At 34.0% G+C, this 14,033-nt stretch overlaps 4 protein-coding genes across 4 annotated transcripts; 1 reads left to right on the forward strand and 3 right to left on the reverse strand.

Moving 5' to 3' along the window:
* Positions 1 to 216: 216 nt before the first annotated feature.
* Positions 217 to 2,107, reverse strand: LOC135132106 (cytochrome P450 9e2-like). The gene is made up of 3 exons (XM_064060046.1): positions 1,888 to 2,107; positions 1,326 to 1,821; positions 217 to 1,274 (listed from the first exon to the last, which is right to left on the reverse strand). The coding sequence occupies exons 1-3, from the start codon at positions 2,085 to 2,087 to the stop codon at positions 378 to 380; spliced, it is 1,593 nt and encodes a 530-aa protein (XP_063916116.1). The 5' UTR covers positions 2,088 to 2,107; the 3' UTR covers positions 217 to 377.
* Positions 2,108 to 2,449: 342 nt separating this feature from the next.
* On the reverse strand, positions 2,450 to 4,489 carry LOC135133372 (cytochrome P450 9e2-like). Its single transcript, XM_064061762.1, has 4 exons — positions 4,385 to 4,489; positions 4,062 to 4,276; positions 3,518 to 4,013; positions 2,450 to 3,465 (listed from the first exon to the last, which is right to left on the reverse strand). Exons 2-4 carry the CDS (start codon positions 4,259 to 4,261, stop codon positions 2,569 to 2,571), a joined length of 1,593 nt encoding a protein of 530 aa, XP_063917832.1. The 5' UTR covers positions 4,262 to 4,276; positions 4,385 to 4,489; the 3' UTR covers positions 2,450 to 2,568.
* A 1,926-nt stretch (positions 4,490 to 6,415) lies between these two features.
* On the forward strand, positions 6,416 to 7,950 carry LOC135131717 (caldesmon-like). The gene is made up of 3 exons (XM_064059564.1): positions 6,416 to 7,559; positions 7,592 to 7,713; positions 7,783 to 7,950. The coding sequence occupies exons 1-3, from the start codon at positions 6,416 to 6,418 to the stop codon at positions 7,948 to 7,950; spliced, it is 1,434 nt and encodes a 477-aa protein (XP_063915634.1).
* Positions 7,951 to 8,938: 988 nt separating this feature from the next.
* On the reverse strand, positions 8,939 to 11,519 carry LOC135133370 (cytochrome P450 9e2-like). Its single transcript, XM_064061761.1, has 5 exons — positions 11,408 to 11,519; positions 10,890 to 11,277; positions 10,593 to 10,810; positions 10,040 to 10,535; positions 8,939 to 9,989 (listed from the first exon to the last, which is right to left on the reverse strand). The coding sequence occupies exons 3-5, from the start codon at positions 10,790 to 10,792 to the stop codon at positions 9,093 to 9,095; spliced, it is 1,593 nt and encodes a 530-aa protein (XP_063917831.1). The 5' UTR covers positions 10,793 to 10,810; positions 10,890 to 11,277; positions 11,408 to 11,519; the 3' UTR covers positions 8,939 to 9,092.
* Positions 11,520 to 14,033: the final 2,514 nt, after the last annotated feature.

Raw genomic sequence — 14,033 nt, forward strand, 5'->3', positions numbered from 1 at the left:
AGCGCCGCAAACACTTAGCAATTTGACGTTTCCGGGGTATTTCAAGGTTATCATGACAACGGAAAGGAAAAAGCCCGTGTGCGGAAAGTTCGACCCCCTTGCATCCTGGTGAATACGCGAAAGTCATCAAAAAAGGTCTTGAATGCAAGAAGGTATTATTTGGTCAGTAAAGCTATTCATAATAGAAACAAAGGGAACTAAAAAGGCTCAAAAGTGTTGATTTAAGTTTATTTTTTTATTAAAAAGTATATACATTCTTCACTAAAACATCTATATACTTTCAAAATGGAGAATATATCAAGACATATTGACACATTGACACATTATCACAAATTTACGTGAAACAGTGGTTCGTAGATTACATTTGCACCAATTAATCAGATTCTGGAACGTCGTTTTAGCCCTAACCAATACCCATCCTTCGCATTCAAATTAAACTGCTTTTTGCACAAAACCAAAGGAATCGGAGTCTTCTCAACAGGAACAATCCGGAAATGCGATAAAATATAAAAGAACAAAATTTTTGTCTCGAGTAGTGCAAACCTAGAACCGATACAATTCCTAGGTCCACTACCAAAAGGCAAATACGTGTAAGGTTTAATGTTAGCTTTGTTTCCATCGCTGAATCTTTCGGGATCAAACCGCTCTGGCTCTGGATAATATTTAGGGTCACGGTGGATGGCAAAAATTGGTATCAAAAGCCTAATATCTTTTTCTAGATGTAGAGGCTTTTCGTCTGGATATTTGGCTTCAATGGTGTAGGGTTTAGTACAGATTCTGTCAACAGCAGCAGTATTAGGCCATTTTCTTAAAGACTCGGATACAACCATGTCCATGTATTTCATTCCAAGAAGACTTTCATAGGTAATTTTACCACGACAGCTGTCAAAAGTATTGTCGACTTCTTTCACGAGTTTCTCTTGGACGTCTGGATTTACAGCAAGCTCGTACGACATGAGGCTCATTAAAGACGAAACTGTGTCAAAACCCGCGAAGAAGAACACCAACGCTTGCGAGGCGATGTCTTGGTCTGTAATTTCACGCTCGATTTTCTTGGCATTTTTGGTAAAGTCATGTTCTTCGACTGTGGCAAAACCTGTATCTTGGATCGAAGGAGACTCGTCATGTTTGAGCCCCTTTTTTCGAGCCTCAAGGAGAAGATGGATCATGTCAGGTCTTACGATTCCGTGCTTTTCGCGACTTTGGATATTAGTTTTAACTAAACTGGTGAAAAAGTCGCTGACCTCTTTGGAAAAAAACCTCACTTGGAATAACTAAAAAGTAACACTTTAGTTTACAAATAACCATGTTAATAGGTTACACACTTCAGACAATTTAGGTGCTATAAAGTATACAAAGAATTTTATATTTTTCCAGAAACTTCTAAAATCCGTGGCTTCTTTTCCCATTAAGAAAAACTCGTTTTCGCGGTCAATCAAAGAGTCACATTGAACACCAAAGGCAGTGTTGGCGATGACGTCGTTAGCGAATCTTGTGAAAATATCTTTCATTTCAACGGTAATGACATCTTCGTTTTTTTCCAAAAAGTAATTCACGAATTGTTCGCCGCTTTGCGAGATTAAGGAGAATATAAATTTCATTTTGCTGCTGGTGAAAGCAGGGCTAAGTGTAGCACGTATTTCGCGCCATCTCTTGCCACTCAGAGCGAATAGATTATTACTCCACAGCGGGTCACTATCTTCTGAAACAAAACGTAAATGGTCGACAAAATGGTCGAAGTCCTTGACGGTAATCTGTTTAATAAGGTCAGGATCTTTCAAAATCAGCGTTGGTCGAAAAAGCTGGTAGACCCCTGAGTACCTAAAATAATGACAAAGTTGTTGAAACTAAAATAATAGCATGAATGACGACAGCAATTTTTCTCACCTGGTGTTTGGACACATGTTGTAAACCATCTCAACCAATTCCGGAAATGACTGTCTTTGCATCATCTGTTCATAACCATCCCCGAAAATAAATTTAGGACTTCCTTGTTTGACCCCCTTTTCTATCCAATACTTGTGGGGGCGTTTGAGTAACCAGTAGCACAAAGTAACGGCTGATACAGCCGCTAGGATCCACCACATCGTGCAGACCTAATAACACTGAAAATAGAATTAGTGATAAGTGATATTGGCGAGTTGAAGGACTTATTCATTGAAATCGTTACGGAGGCCTCACTTGCATTTGACCTACCTCTAATTTTTAACTTGGTTTCTTTTTGCTATGCGGAATGGTTGGTGACCTATTGGCCACTGTTTTTGCTGAATTTTGGGCAATCATTTTTTTCCAAAATCATTAAAAAAAACGAAAATGGCAAAGTTTTGAATTCTTACCTTAAGCCACTTTGTAGTGGGTTGCTTTTCAGTATTCTCACTTTGTTATCAAACTCAGTTTTTCGTCAATTACAACTTTTTCTCTACTAGGGTTTTTATCAGAAACAAAGGTGTTGATTTTGGTTTAATTATTTATTAAAATATACATACATCTTTACCTAGAGCATCTAAATATTATAAAAGTAGAACAATATGTCAACGTGTTGACACATTGGCAAAAATTCGAAATTAATCAGATTTTATTACGGCGTTGTAACCCTAACCAGAACCCGTCCCTTGCATTCAAATTGAACTGCTTTTTGCACAAAACTAAAGGAATTGGAGTCTTCTGTACAGGAACTATCCGGAAATGGGACAAAATATAAAAGAACAAAATTTTTGTCTCGAGCAACGCAAACCTAGAACCGATACAGTTCCTAGGTCCTATACCAAAGGGCAAGTACGTGTAGGGTTTAATGTTAACTTTGTTTTCATCGTTAAATCTTTCAGGATCAAAACCTTCTGGTTCTGGGTAATATTTAGGGTCCCGGTGAATAGCAAAAATTGGTATCCAGATACTGGAATTTTTTTCGAGATGTAGGGGCTTTTCGTCTGGATATTTGGGTTCAATGGTATAGGGTTTAGTAGATATTCTGTCAGTAGTAACAGTGTTAGGCCATTTTCTTAAAGACTCGGATACTACCATGTCCATATATTTCATACCAAGCAGACCCTCATAACTGATTTTACCACCACAGGTTTCTAAAGTGTCATCGACTTCTTGCACGAGTTTGTCTTGCACGTATGGATTTACAGCAAGCTCGTACGACATGAGGCTCATCAAAGAAGAAACTGTGTCGAAACCCGCGAAGAAGAAAATCAACGCTTGTGAGGCTATGTCTTGATCTGTCATAACACGTTCAATCTTTTTGGCATTTTTGGTAAACTCGTGTTCCTCAACTGTAGCAAAACCTGTATCTTGAATCGAGTGAGATTCTTCGTGTCTGAGCCCGTTTTTTCGAGCTTCGAGGAGAAGATGGATCATGTCAGGTCTTACAATTCCGTGCTTTTCACGACTTTCAATATTAGTTTTAACTAAGCTGGTGAAGAACTTGTTGACTTCTTCTGAAAAGAACCTCACTTTGAACAACTAAAAAGTGATAACTTAGTTTACAAAGTAACTGTGTTGTTAGAATACAAACATCAGACAATTTGGGTGCTAAAAAGTATAGAATGAATTTTAAGTTTTTCCAGAAATTGCTAAAGTCTGTGGCTTCTTTCCCCATTAAGAAAAACTCGTTTTTCCGGTCAACCAAAGAATCACATTCTACACCAAAAGCGGTATTGGCGATGACATCATTAGTGAATCTTGTGAAGGTGTCTTTCATTTCAACAGTAATGAGATCTTCGTTCTGTTTCAAAAAGTAGTTCACGAATTGTTCGCCGCTTTGTGAGATTAAAGAAAACATGTATTTCATTTTGCTACTGGTGAAAGCTGGACTGAGTGTTGCTCGCATTTCGCGCCACCTTTTCCCATTTAAGGCGAATAAATTGTTACTCCATAGAGGGTCACTATCTTCTGGAATAAAAGGTTGATGGTCGACGAAGTGGTCGAAGTCTTTGACGGTAATCTGTTTAATTAGGTCGGGATCTTTCAAAACTAGAGTTGGAAGGAAGAATTGATAGAATCCTGAGTACCTAAAACAGTAGTAAAATGGACACTACTAGCAGGCAAAATTTTCTCACCTGGTGTTTGGACACATGTTGTAAACCATCTCAACCATTTCCGGAAATGACTGTTTTTGCATCGTCTGTGCCCAACTTTCCCCAAAAATAAATGCAGGATTTCCTTGTTTCACCCCTTTTTTTATCCAATACTTATGGGGGCGGGTGAGTAACCAGTAGCCCAAAACAGCTGCTACAGCCGCCAGTATCCACCACATCATGCTGATTTAATAACACTGAAAACACAACTGTAGTGATAAAATGAATGATAGTTGTCAAGTTGAAGGATTTATTCTTTAAAATTATTACGGCCCCCCATTTACAATTTAAATTACATAACCTACCTCTAATCTCTGACTTTGTGAATCTTCATTATTCGGACTGGTAGTAATTGTTGTGACCTCTTGATCACGGTTTTATACTACTCGATATTTATCTCAACTGATGTAATAATAGATATTTATGTTATTAGGAGTTTAAGTGATACTTTATGTGACGGAGTATGGACCATTAAACGCCGAGTGATAGCGAGGCGAATTAAGTCCATACGAGTCATATAAAGTCACTTAAACTCCGAATGAAATAGAATATTTTATTTTCAAACGACTAATATTCTTTTCAAATGATTATTTCCTGTCTTCTTGCTTCATTAAAAAATTAGTCCTTAACAATTTTTGAACTTCAAAAAAAATCGCAGTAGAACTCAATCACTCTGAAAATGATAAAGTTTTAGAAAATTGAACTGAGTGAGTTGTTTGTCAATTCTTTTCAGATATTTTGTTTACAATTTATTAATCTTCTCACCAACGATTTAACAAATTTGAGTAGGATTCTCATAAGTTAATAATGTTGTCATTAATTAACAATATTAAGAGTCATCATTACTATCAAGAGAGGGTGGGTGGGCGGGCCTATTGCTTGCTCATAAGGCTGCACAGAAAACCTAAACTTAGCTCCGCCCATCTCTTTCCTCCATTTTGCTAACCTATATTATTTCTATAAAGTAGGAATTGAATTTTGATTTGACGAGCAGCAGAATGTAAGATTCATTTGAAAGTAAAAAGTTTCCCCACCCACCCACCCCTACTCCATTTTGATGACCCATTTTACTGGCTCTCACTCGGAAGTTGGATTTTATTTTGACAATTAATACACGCTAAGATTAAATATGTTTTAATAAAATTTTATTTTTATTCGAAAAACGACTTTGCCGTCAGCGTTTAGACATAATTATTTCAAAATCATATGAAGTAGACACGACTGGGTACATCTGTAAACGCCAGTCCTCTTCTCCGAGCCAATGAAATGATTATTAAGGTGGAGCTTGTGCGAGTGGGAGGAGCATTAGTAATATTGTGTTTCAATAAACTTCTCACGTTTGGTATGCTTATTTAACATCAACTCAATTCTTTTTAGATATTTTGTTTACAATTTATCAATCTTCTCACCAACGATTTAACGGATTTGAGTAGAATTCTAATAAGATAATAATCTTGTTATTAATTAACAATATTAAGATTATTCATCAGAATAAAGAGAGGGTGGGTGGGTGGGGCTATTGGTTGCTCATAAGACTGCAGAAAAAACCTAAACTTAGCTCCGCCCCCTTCATCCTCCACTTTACTAGCCGATTTTATTTCTATAAAACAACTTGGAATTGAATTTTAATTTGACAAGCGACAGAATGTAAGATTAACTCAAAGCCAAAAGTGGCCCCACCGGCCCACCCCTACTTCATTTTGAGGACCTTTTTATTGGCTCTTACTCGGAAGACGGATTTTATTTTGACAATTAATACACGCTAGTACTAAATATTTTTTAATAAAATTTTTATTTTTTTCGAAAAACGACTTAACCGTCAACATTTAGACAGAAATATTTAAAAATCATGTGAAGTAAACACCGTTAGATACCTACAATTGTAAACGCCACTCCTCTTCTCCGGACCAATGAAATGATTTATTAAGGTGGAGCTTGTGCGAGTGGGAGGAGCATTAATAATATCGTGTTTTAATATAGTTCTCACGTCTGGTATGCTTATTTAACACAAACTCAATTGTTTTTAGATATTTTACTTACAATTTATCAATTTTGTCACCAACGATTTAGCAGATTTTAGTAGAATTCTAATAAGATAATAATCTTGTAATTAATTAACAATATTAAGATTATTCACCAGAATAAAGAGAGGGTGGGTGGGTGGGGCTATTGGTTGTTCATACGACAGCAGAAAAGACGTAAACTTAGCTCTGCCCCTTCCTTCCTCCATTTTGCTAATCTATTTTATTTCTACAAAGTAGGAATTGAATTTCGATTTGGCAATTGCACCAGATGGAAAAACTGTAAATCAAATTGACCATGTCCTAATTGAAAGAATGGAAGAAAGAAGTATAACCGATGTAAGAAGTTATAGAGGACCAGATCTGGACACAGACCATTTCTTAGTAGGTGTAAAAATGAAGCAAATAGTACCAGTTGCAAAAAACAGGAAGAACCAAGAACGCAAAAACTTAAAAACGTGTATTAGATTGAAAAATGAGGAGGAGAGGAAGATGTATTTGGAAATGGTGAATGATTGGGTAACAAGTGAAAGGCAAGATACAGAAGATATAGAAGATTTATGGTTGAATGTTAAAAATGGAATAAAAAAAGCGTCATCACAAAGCACTCAAGAAACAGGGAAGGAAAATAAAAACGAAAGATGGTTTGATAAGGAATGTGAAGAAGAATTAGAAAAAAGGACAACTTTAAGATTGAAAGTATTAAAAAATGAAACAGAAGAAAATTTAATGGCATACAAAGAACAGCGAAAAGTATGTAAAAGGCTCTTATGCGAAAAGAAAAGAAAATATAAAGAAAGACTATTAGACGAGATAAAAGAAAACTACAAAAATAAAGAGATAAGAAGTATGTACCGGGTATTGAAACAAGAAAAAAAAGGATACCAATCAAGTTCGGTGTTCTATAAAAACGAAAAAGGTGAACTGGTAGGAAATGAAGACAAAATTTTAGAACTCTGGCAGAGGTACTTCGACGAACTCCTAAGTGGGGAAGAAAATGGAGGAATGATAGAAGAAAATTTAAACAAAGAAGATATACATGGTGAAGAAGAAGAGAAAGCACCAAGTCTAAGAGAAGTAAAGGAAATAATGAAGAAATTAAAAAATAACAAAAGTCCGGGAGAAGATCAAATAACGGCGGAATTACTAAAATACGGGGGAGAAAAGCTAGAAGAAAAGATACAGAAACTTTTAGAACAAATTTGGCTGCAAGAACAAATGCCACAAGATTGGAACGAAGCTATTCTCATTCCAGTACATAAAAAGGGGGATAAGATGAAATGCTCCAACTATAGAGGAATAGCACTTTTGAATGTAGTCTATAAAATTCTTCCGTCGTATATAAAAGACCAAGTAATAAAAAAAGTAGAGAAGGAAATTGGAGAGTACCAAGGTGGCTTCAGGGCGAACAGGTGGACCAGATATTTACACTACGTGAGCTACAAGCAGAAAGTTTTGAGTATAAAAAAAACACTTTTGTGTTATTCGTAGATTTCAAACAAGCATATGATAGAATCAAGCGCCAAAAGTTATATGAAGCTTTAAGAGAACTAGGTATGAAAAACAAGCTAATAAAGATGATAAAACTCACCTTAAAAGACACGGACAATAGAGTAAGAATCAAAGGAAAATTGTCAAAAAAATGTATACATAGTGGCAATTGTAAAAAGACAACGATTAAGATGGTTCGGACACGTTATGAGAATGAAGGAAGAAAGAGTACCCAAGAAAATTTTGGAAAGTGGTATAGGAGGGAAACGTCGACAAGGACGACCAAGAACACGGTGGAAAGAAGATGTACTAAAGGACATAGCAGAGGCGAATATTGCAAACTGGAGGAAGAAACTTAAGAACAGGAAGGAATGGCCTGGAGTGCTAATTTATATATTTAATACGAAACAACTCAGTTTTTATAATCTATTTTTGTTTTCTTAGACCTGACATTTTTAATCACTTTTTTATACATTCATATACATACATATATAATCAAAACTCTCATTATTACATTTTAATAAGAAGTAGTAGTAGTACTTGCTAAGATAAGAGACCTTTTTTGTTTTTTCAATTTTTCGAGTTTTTAATTTTTGAATTTTTTTCTTCAGTTTTCGATTTATCAACATTTTTATAACTTTCACTTTTTCGATTTTTTATTTTGCCACACTTCCGTTATTAGGTTTTTTAATCTTTGAATTCTTCGATTTTTTCAAATATGTATATCAATTTTTTCATTTTTTTGTTCCTGATTTTTCAGTTTTATGTCTGAATTTTTTCAATTTCTAATCTAAAATTTTTTTAGTTGTCAGTTTTCAATTTTTCGATTTTTCTACTTCTGAATTTTTGGTTTTTAAGTTTTTCTTTTCTTCAATTTTACCATTATTTTGTGGAAAATTTAAACTTGGCCCCGCCCACCCACCCGTTCTCTCATTTTTTTTTTTCTGAAATAAGAAATAAATCTTATAGCAACTAGTACGAGTATAATAAAAAAAAAGTTACGACTAGTGTTTTTTTACTTTTTTCACATCGTAGATTCTATTAGTTTCCACTCACACTCCACAGAAGAATATAATTAGCCCCGCCCATCCACCCTGTTTCTTTTTCAGTGATTGATTTTATCCGACCTGAATGAAATGAATGATCTTATACTGACCATAAATAAAATAAAAAAATGAGAAGGGGGGGGGGGGAGTTGGCGGTCCTAGCACTTTATAATTAGATACGTAAATTTAAGGAAATAAGTTGAAAGAATTCCAGGGGTTATAGAATATTGTCGAAATTAGTTTTTCTTGAGCTGGTTTCGTTTTGCGATTGGTATAAGAACGGAGGAAAGAGAAAAAGACATGATTTAAGATTATTTATTAAAAAGTACATACATTTTTGACAGATCATCTAAATAACTTAAAATTGGTAAGTATATGTTGAGACCCAAAGTTAGCACCATCTAGGCAACGCATTGACGCATTGTCACAACTTCAAATTTAGCTGAACCATGAACTTAGATTTTACAACGACGTTTAAGTCCTAACCAGAAGCCCTTTTCTGCGTTCAAATTAAACTGCTTTTTGCATAAAACCAAAGGAATCGGGGTCTTTTGCACAGGAACTATCCGGAAATGTGATAAAATATAAAAGAACAAAATTTTTGTCTCTAATAGGGCAAACCTAGACCCAATACAATTCCTGGGTCCGGTACCAAAAGGCAAATACGTGTAGGGTTTAATGTTAGCCTTGTTTTCGTCGCTAAATCTTTCGGGATCAAAACGCCCAGGTTCTGGGTAATATTCAGGATCCCGGTGAATGGCAAAAGTTGGTATCCAAATATTAGTACCCTTTTCTAAATGCAGAGGTTGTTCATCTGGATTTTTAGGTTCAATGGTGTAGGGTTTAGTGCAGAGTCTGTCAGTCGAAACAGCGTTGGGCCACTTCCTTAAAGATTCGGATACAACCATGTCCAGGTATTTCATACCAAGCAGACCCTCATAACTGATTTTACCCCCACAGGTTTCTAAAGTGTCATCGACTTCTTGCACGAGTTTGTCTTGAACATCTGGATTTACAGCAAGCTCGTACGACATCAGACTCATTAAAGAAGAAACCGTGTCAAAACCCGCGAAGAAGAAAATCAACGCTTGGGAGGCGATGTCTTGATCAGTTATTTCGCGCTCGATTTTCTTGGCATTTTTGGTAAACTCATGTTCTTCAACTGTAGCAAAACCTGTATCTTGAATCGAGGGAGAGTCTTCGTGTTTGAGCCCGTTTTTTCGAGCTTCGAGGAGGAGATGGATCATGTCGGGTCTTACCACTCCGTGTTTTTCGCGACTTTGGATATTAGTTTTGACTAAACTGGTGAAAAACTGGTTGACTTCTTCGGAAAAGAATCTCACTTTGAACAACTAAAAAATAATTAAATAGTTTCAAATAGCAATGTTTTTAGAATACTTACATCCGAAAGCGTAGGTGTTAAAAAGTATAGAATGAATTTTAAATTTTTCCAGAAGCTGCTGAAATCTGTAGCTTCTTTTCCCATTACATAAAACTCGTTTTGTCGGTCAACTAAAGAGTCGCATTCTACACCAAAAGCGGTATTGGCGATGACGTCATTGGCGAATCTTGTGAAAATGTCTTTCATTTCAACGGTAATGACATCTTCGTTCTTTTTCAAAAAGTAATTGACGAATTGTTCGCCGCTTTGTGAAATTAAAGAGAACATGTACTTCATTTTGCTGCTGGTGAAAGCTGGACTGAGGGTGGCTCGCATTTCGCGCCATCTTTTGCCATTCAAAGCGAACAGATTGTTGCTCCATAGAGGGTCACTGTCTTCTGGAATAAAGCGTTGATGGTCGACGAAGTGGTCAAAGTCTTTGACGGTAATCTGTTTAATAAGTTCGGGATCTTTCAAAAGAAGCGTTGGTTGGAGGAATTGGTAAAAGCCTGAGTACCTAAAATCATAATAAACAAGAATATACTTAGTTACATACTCGTTAATTTTTTCTCACCTGGTGTTTGGACACATGTTGTAAATCATCTCAATCATTTCGGAAAATGACTGTTTTTGCATCGTTTGTGCCCAACTATCCCCAAAAATAAACGTAGGACTTCCTTGCTTAACCCCTTTTTTTATCCAATACTTATGGGGACGGATAAGGAACCAGTAAGCCGAAGCAACGGCTGCTACAGCCGCCAATATCCACCACATCGTGCTGATCTAATATCACTAAAAACACAAGTTGAAGGACGGATTCATTAAAATTATTGCGGGGGCCCCCACTTGTGATTGAAATTACATGACCTACCTCTAATCAGAATCACTGACTTTGTTTGTCCTCACTATTCGGACTGGTAATAATTGTTGTGACCTCCCGATCACTGTTTTATACTGCTCGAGATTTATCTCAAATGACGTAATAAAAAGTTTTTGTTTATGATTGGATGCCTGAATTCAAGGAAAAAACTATTAGTCCTTAACAATTTTTGAACTTTCAAAAAAATTGCAATTAAATTCAAAAATATAATTTCTGGTCAAAACATAGCTCATTTGTCCTGTTCTCTATTTCACTTTCCACTTTACTAGATAATTAATTTGTCTGTCTTTTTACTTCCCGAGCCGAAACTAAGAAAGTATTGTAATCGAGTCCAACTGGCGAATGGCCAGTTTTGTGTTTCCTCAACATTTCATGGTTTCTAAAATACGAAAACATAATCGGTCTCTCTTTTCCGTCTGTCTGTCTGTCTGTCTATCGTCTACCGTCTGTCCGCGTTTGTTACTATCAAATTTTGTCTTTACTATATATACTACTACAAACTCACTCACTTGTAGTTTATGTATCTGTGTTGAGTATTTACCGTACGCATCCAGATTTTTGTAAAAAAAAAATAAAATTGTATAACAAGATTTTACAATTTAACTTTGAAATTGCAAAACCGTTTGCTCTACAACTTTGCAAACGTTTTACGGATCTCTGAAACATGATAAATCTTTAATTACAATTTATCCATTTACGACCCCTTTAAAAAGTGATGACGTCATCTCAAAATTTCACCGAATAAATCTAAAATCTGCACAGTATCAAACGTCTATATATGTAGTCTATCATTGCATTCATATTTTTTTGTTTTATTGACCATACTATTTCCTGAAATTTTGAGGATATAATACTGTTATTATTAGTATTGTACTCCACCTACTGAAATTGATATACATGTCCTTGCTGAAATGTTGATGATGTCAAAATTTTTAGATGGAAAAACTCACTAGAAACATATGCATACAATGCTTCTTTACCTGTAACATTCAAGTTAATTAAAGTTTGAGGATCTATTCGTTGTAATTTTTATTCCCAAATGTTTATACAGGGTGCTGAAAAAATGAGTGACTACGCCACGTTGTTGAGGACTGTTTATAGAACAGAGAAAAAATAATTTTAAAAATTCTTGGACCCAAATATAGAAAATTTTATTTATTTTCAATATTTCACCATATTCTAATTCACCACTTACTGTTGGATACATTAAATCAATTAGACTTCCATTATTTAAAATAATTTTGGAGAAATCTTGTTTCCATCAACAGTTTTTTTTTTTTTTTCATTTTATAATATAACAAAATCTTAACAATTGTTTGAATTGGACAAGTGTGGCTAATTTTTAGAGTTTTTTGATTTATTGACCTAAATCGATATTTTATTTCTGTAAGTGAACGTCAAATTGACATAAGAAATTGTTTATTGATTTTTCCCGAACTTAGACTTGTGAACTTAATAATGTACCGTTGAGTTTGTGGCCCATTTTTTCCGCACCCTGTATAATTTACTCCAAGTTTACACACAATACAATTTTTGCCAATTTTTACATAGTTGTTAAATTTTTCTACTCACTTATTTAATAGGGAAGTACCACTTTAACAACTCAGATTTTAAAATTAATTTTTGTTTTTTTAAAGCTCACATTTTTACCACTTTTTCTATACACTTTATTATGCAAAATGGAAATCAAAACTGTCACTATTATATTATTAATAATAATGAAATATACCACATATAAGAAGACTATGTAAAATGTTATCAACGATGATTTGCTAAATTCGAATGAATCGACATTTAATGATGACTTGCTTAATCATTCATAATGTTTACAGCTTGTTAATATGTATATACAGGGTCGCTGGAATATATGGAAACGGTTAAATATCTTGAAATCCAGTTGTACCAATCAACTGAAATTAGGTATAGGGGTACAAGAAGTTGTGCTCTAATGATTAGTCAAGAAAAAAAAATTTTTACTTCATTTGTTTTCGAGATGCAAGGCCAACTTGATTTTTTTTAAATGGCACTACCATATAATTAATGCATTTTTGAATAGAGCTTTCTTTTCTGAATTCTTTGATGTAGCACAATCATACTTTTTTGCTGACTGAAATGGCAAAATAAATTATTAAACAATAATTAAATAAATTGCAAACGAAAAACTGAAAAATTGAGAAACTGAAAAATTTTAAATTGAAAAAAATGAAAAATTAAAAAATCCAAAAATTGAAAAATTTCACATTGGAAAAAAGAATAATTATAAAATCAGAACATTGAAAAACCGACTGTCTGGAAAAAATAAAGTAAATAAAAAAGATATGAAAAATTAAAATATACAAAATCGAAACAGTAAAAAATCGGGAAATCGAAAAATTGAAAAATTGAAGATTAGAAATATAAAAAATCCCAAAACTGAAAAAAAATGAAAAATGAAAAAATCAAAAATTTTTAAAATCGAAAGACTGAAAAACCGAAAAATCTAAAACCGAGAAGTCAAAAATCGAGAATCTAAACATCAAAAAAAAACTGAAAAAAATTGAAAAATCTAAAATTAAAAAATCCGATTAGTAAAATATCGAGAAATCGAAAAATCAAAGAAAACTTTAAGGATGGAACAAAACTGAAAAAGCGAAAAATTGAAAACCTGAAAAACTAAAAATCAAGGAACTCAAAAAGTCGAAAAAAATTAATGAATCGTATCGAAAAATTGGAAAAACCAAAAATTGTAAAATCGAAATATCGAGAAAGTGAAAAATTAAAAATCGAAAAGGTGAACAATCGAATGAAAGAAAACTTTTACAATTCAATAATTGAAGAACCAAAAAATTCTAAAATCGTAAAAATGAAAACTAGAAATTTGCAATTCAAAAAACGAGAAATTACAAAATTTGAAATTGAAAAACCGACAAACTGAAAAAAAAGGTAAAAATTCGAAACGAAAAATTGCAAATGAAATGAAAAATTAAAATATCCAACATGGGATAATCGAGAATTAAACAATGGAGAAAACGAAATATCAAAAAATTGAAAAATTGAAAAATCTAATTTTTAAAAATCGAAAAAGTAAAAAACCGAGAAATCGGAAAATCGAAAAACTGAAGAATAGAAATACATATACATAATCGAACTAAAATT

Source organism: Zophobas morio, unplaced genomic scaffold (assembly GCF_036711695.1).
Source record: "Zophobas morio isolate AGI-343-1 ecotype UQ-CSIRO unplaced genomic scaffold, CSIRO_AGI_Zmor_V1 ptg000021l, whole genome shotgun sequence".
Lineage (NCBI taxonomy): Eukaryota > Metazoa > Arthropoda > Insecta > Coleoptera > Tenebrionidae > Zophobas > Zophobas morio.

Coding starts and splice junctions, on each gene's coding strand:
- LOC135133372 (XM_064061762.1), bottom strand. CDS start 4,261: ATGATGTGGTGGATACTGGCGGCTGTAGCAGCTGTTTTGGGCTACTGG. Junction 4,014..4,061: donor AACATGTGTCCAAACACCAG/GTGAGAAAATTT, acceptor CTACTGTTTTAG/GTACTCAGGATTCTATCAAT. Junction 3,466..3,517: donor TAGCACCCAAATTGTCTGAT/GTTTGTATTCTA, acceptor ATCACTTTTTAG/TTGTTCAAAGTGAGGTTCTT.
- LOC135132106 (XM_064060046.1), bottom strand. CDS start 2,087: ATGTGGTGGATCCTAGCGGCTGTATCAGCCGTTACTTTGTGCTACTGG. Junction 1,822..1,887: donor AACATGTGTCCAAACACCAG/GTGAGAAAAATT, acceptor TCATTATTTTAG/GTACTCAGGGGTCTACCAGC. Junction 1,275..1,325: donor TAGCACCTAAATTGTCTGAA/GTGTGTAACCTA, acceptor GTTACTTTTTAG/TTATTCCAAGTGAGGTTTTT.
- LOC135131717 (XM_064059564.1), top strand. CDS start 6,416: ATGGAAGAAAGAAGTATAACCGATGTAAGAAGTTATAGAGGACCAGAT. Junction 7,560..7,591: donor CTACAAGCAGAAAGTTTTGA/GTATAAAAAAAA, acceptor TGTTATTCGTAG/ATTTCAAACAAGCATATGAT. Junction 7,714..7,782: donor TAAAAGACACGGACAATAGA/GTAAGAATCAAA, acceptor ACAACGATTAAG/ATGGTTCGGACACGTTATGA.
- LOC135133370 (XM_064061761.1), bottom strand. CDS start 10,792: ATGTGGTGGATATTGGCGGCTGTAGCAGCCGTTGCTTCGGCTTACTGG. Junction 10,536..10,592: donor AACATGTGTCCAAACACCAG/GTGAGAAAAAAT, acceptor TTATGATTTTAG/GTACTCAGGCTTTTACCAAT. Junction 9,990..10,039: donor TAACACCTACGCTTTCGGAT/GTAAGTATTCTA, acceptor ATTATTTTTTAG/TTGTTCAAAGTGAGATTCTT.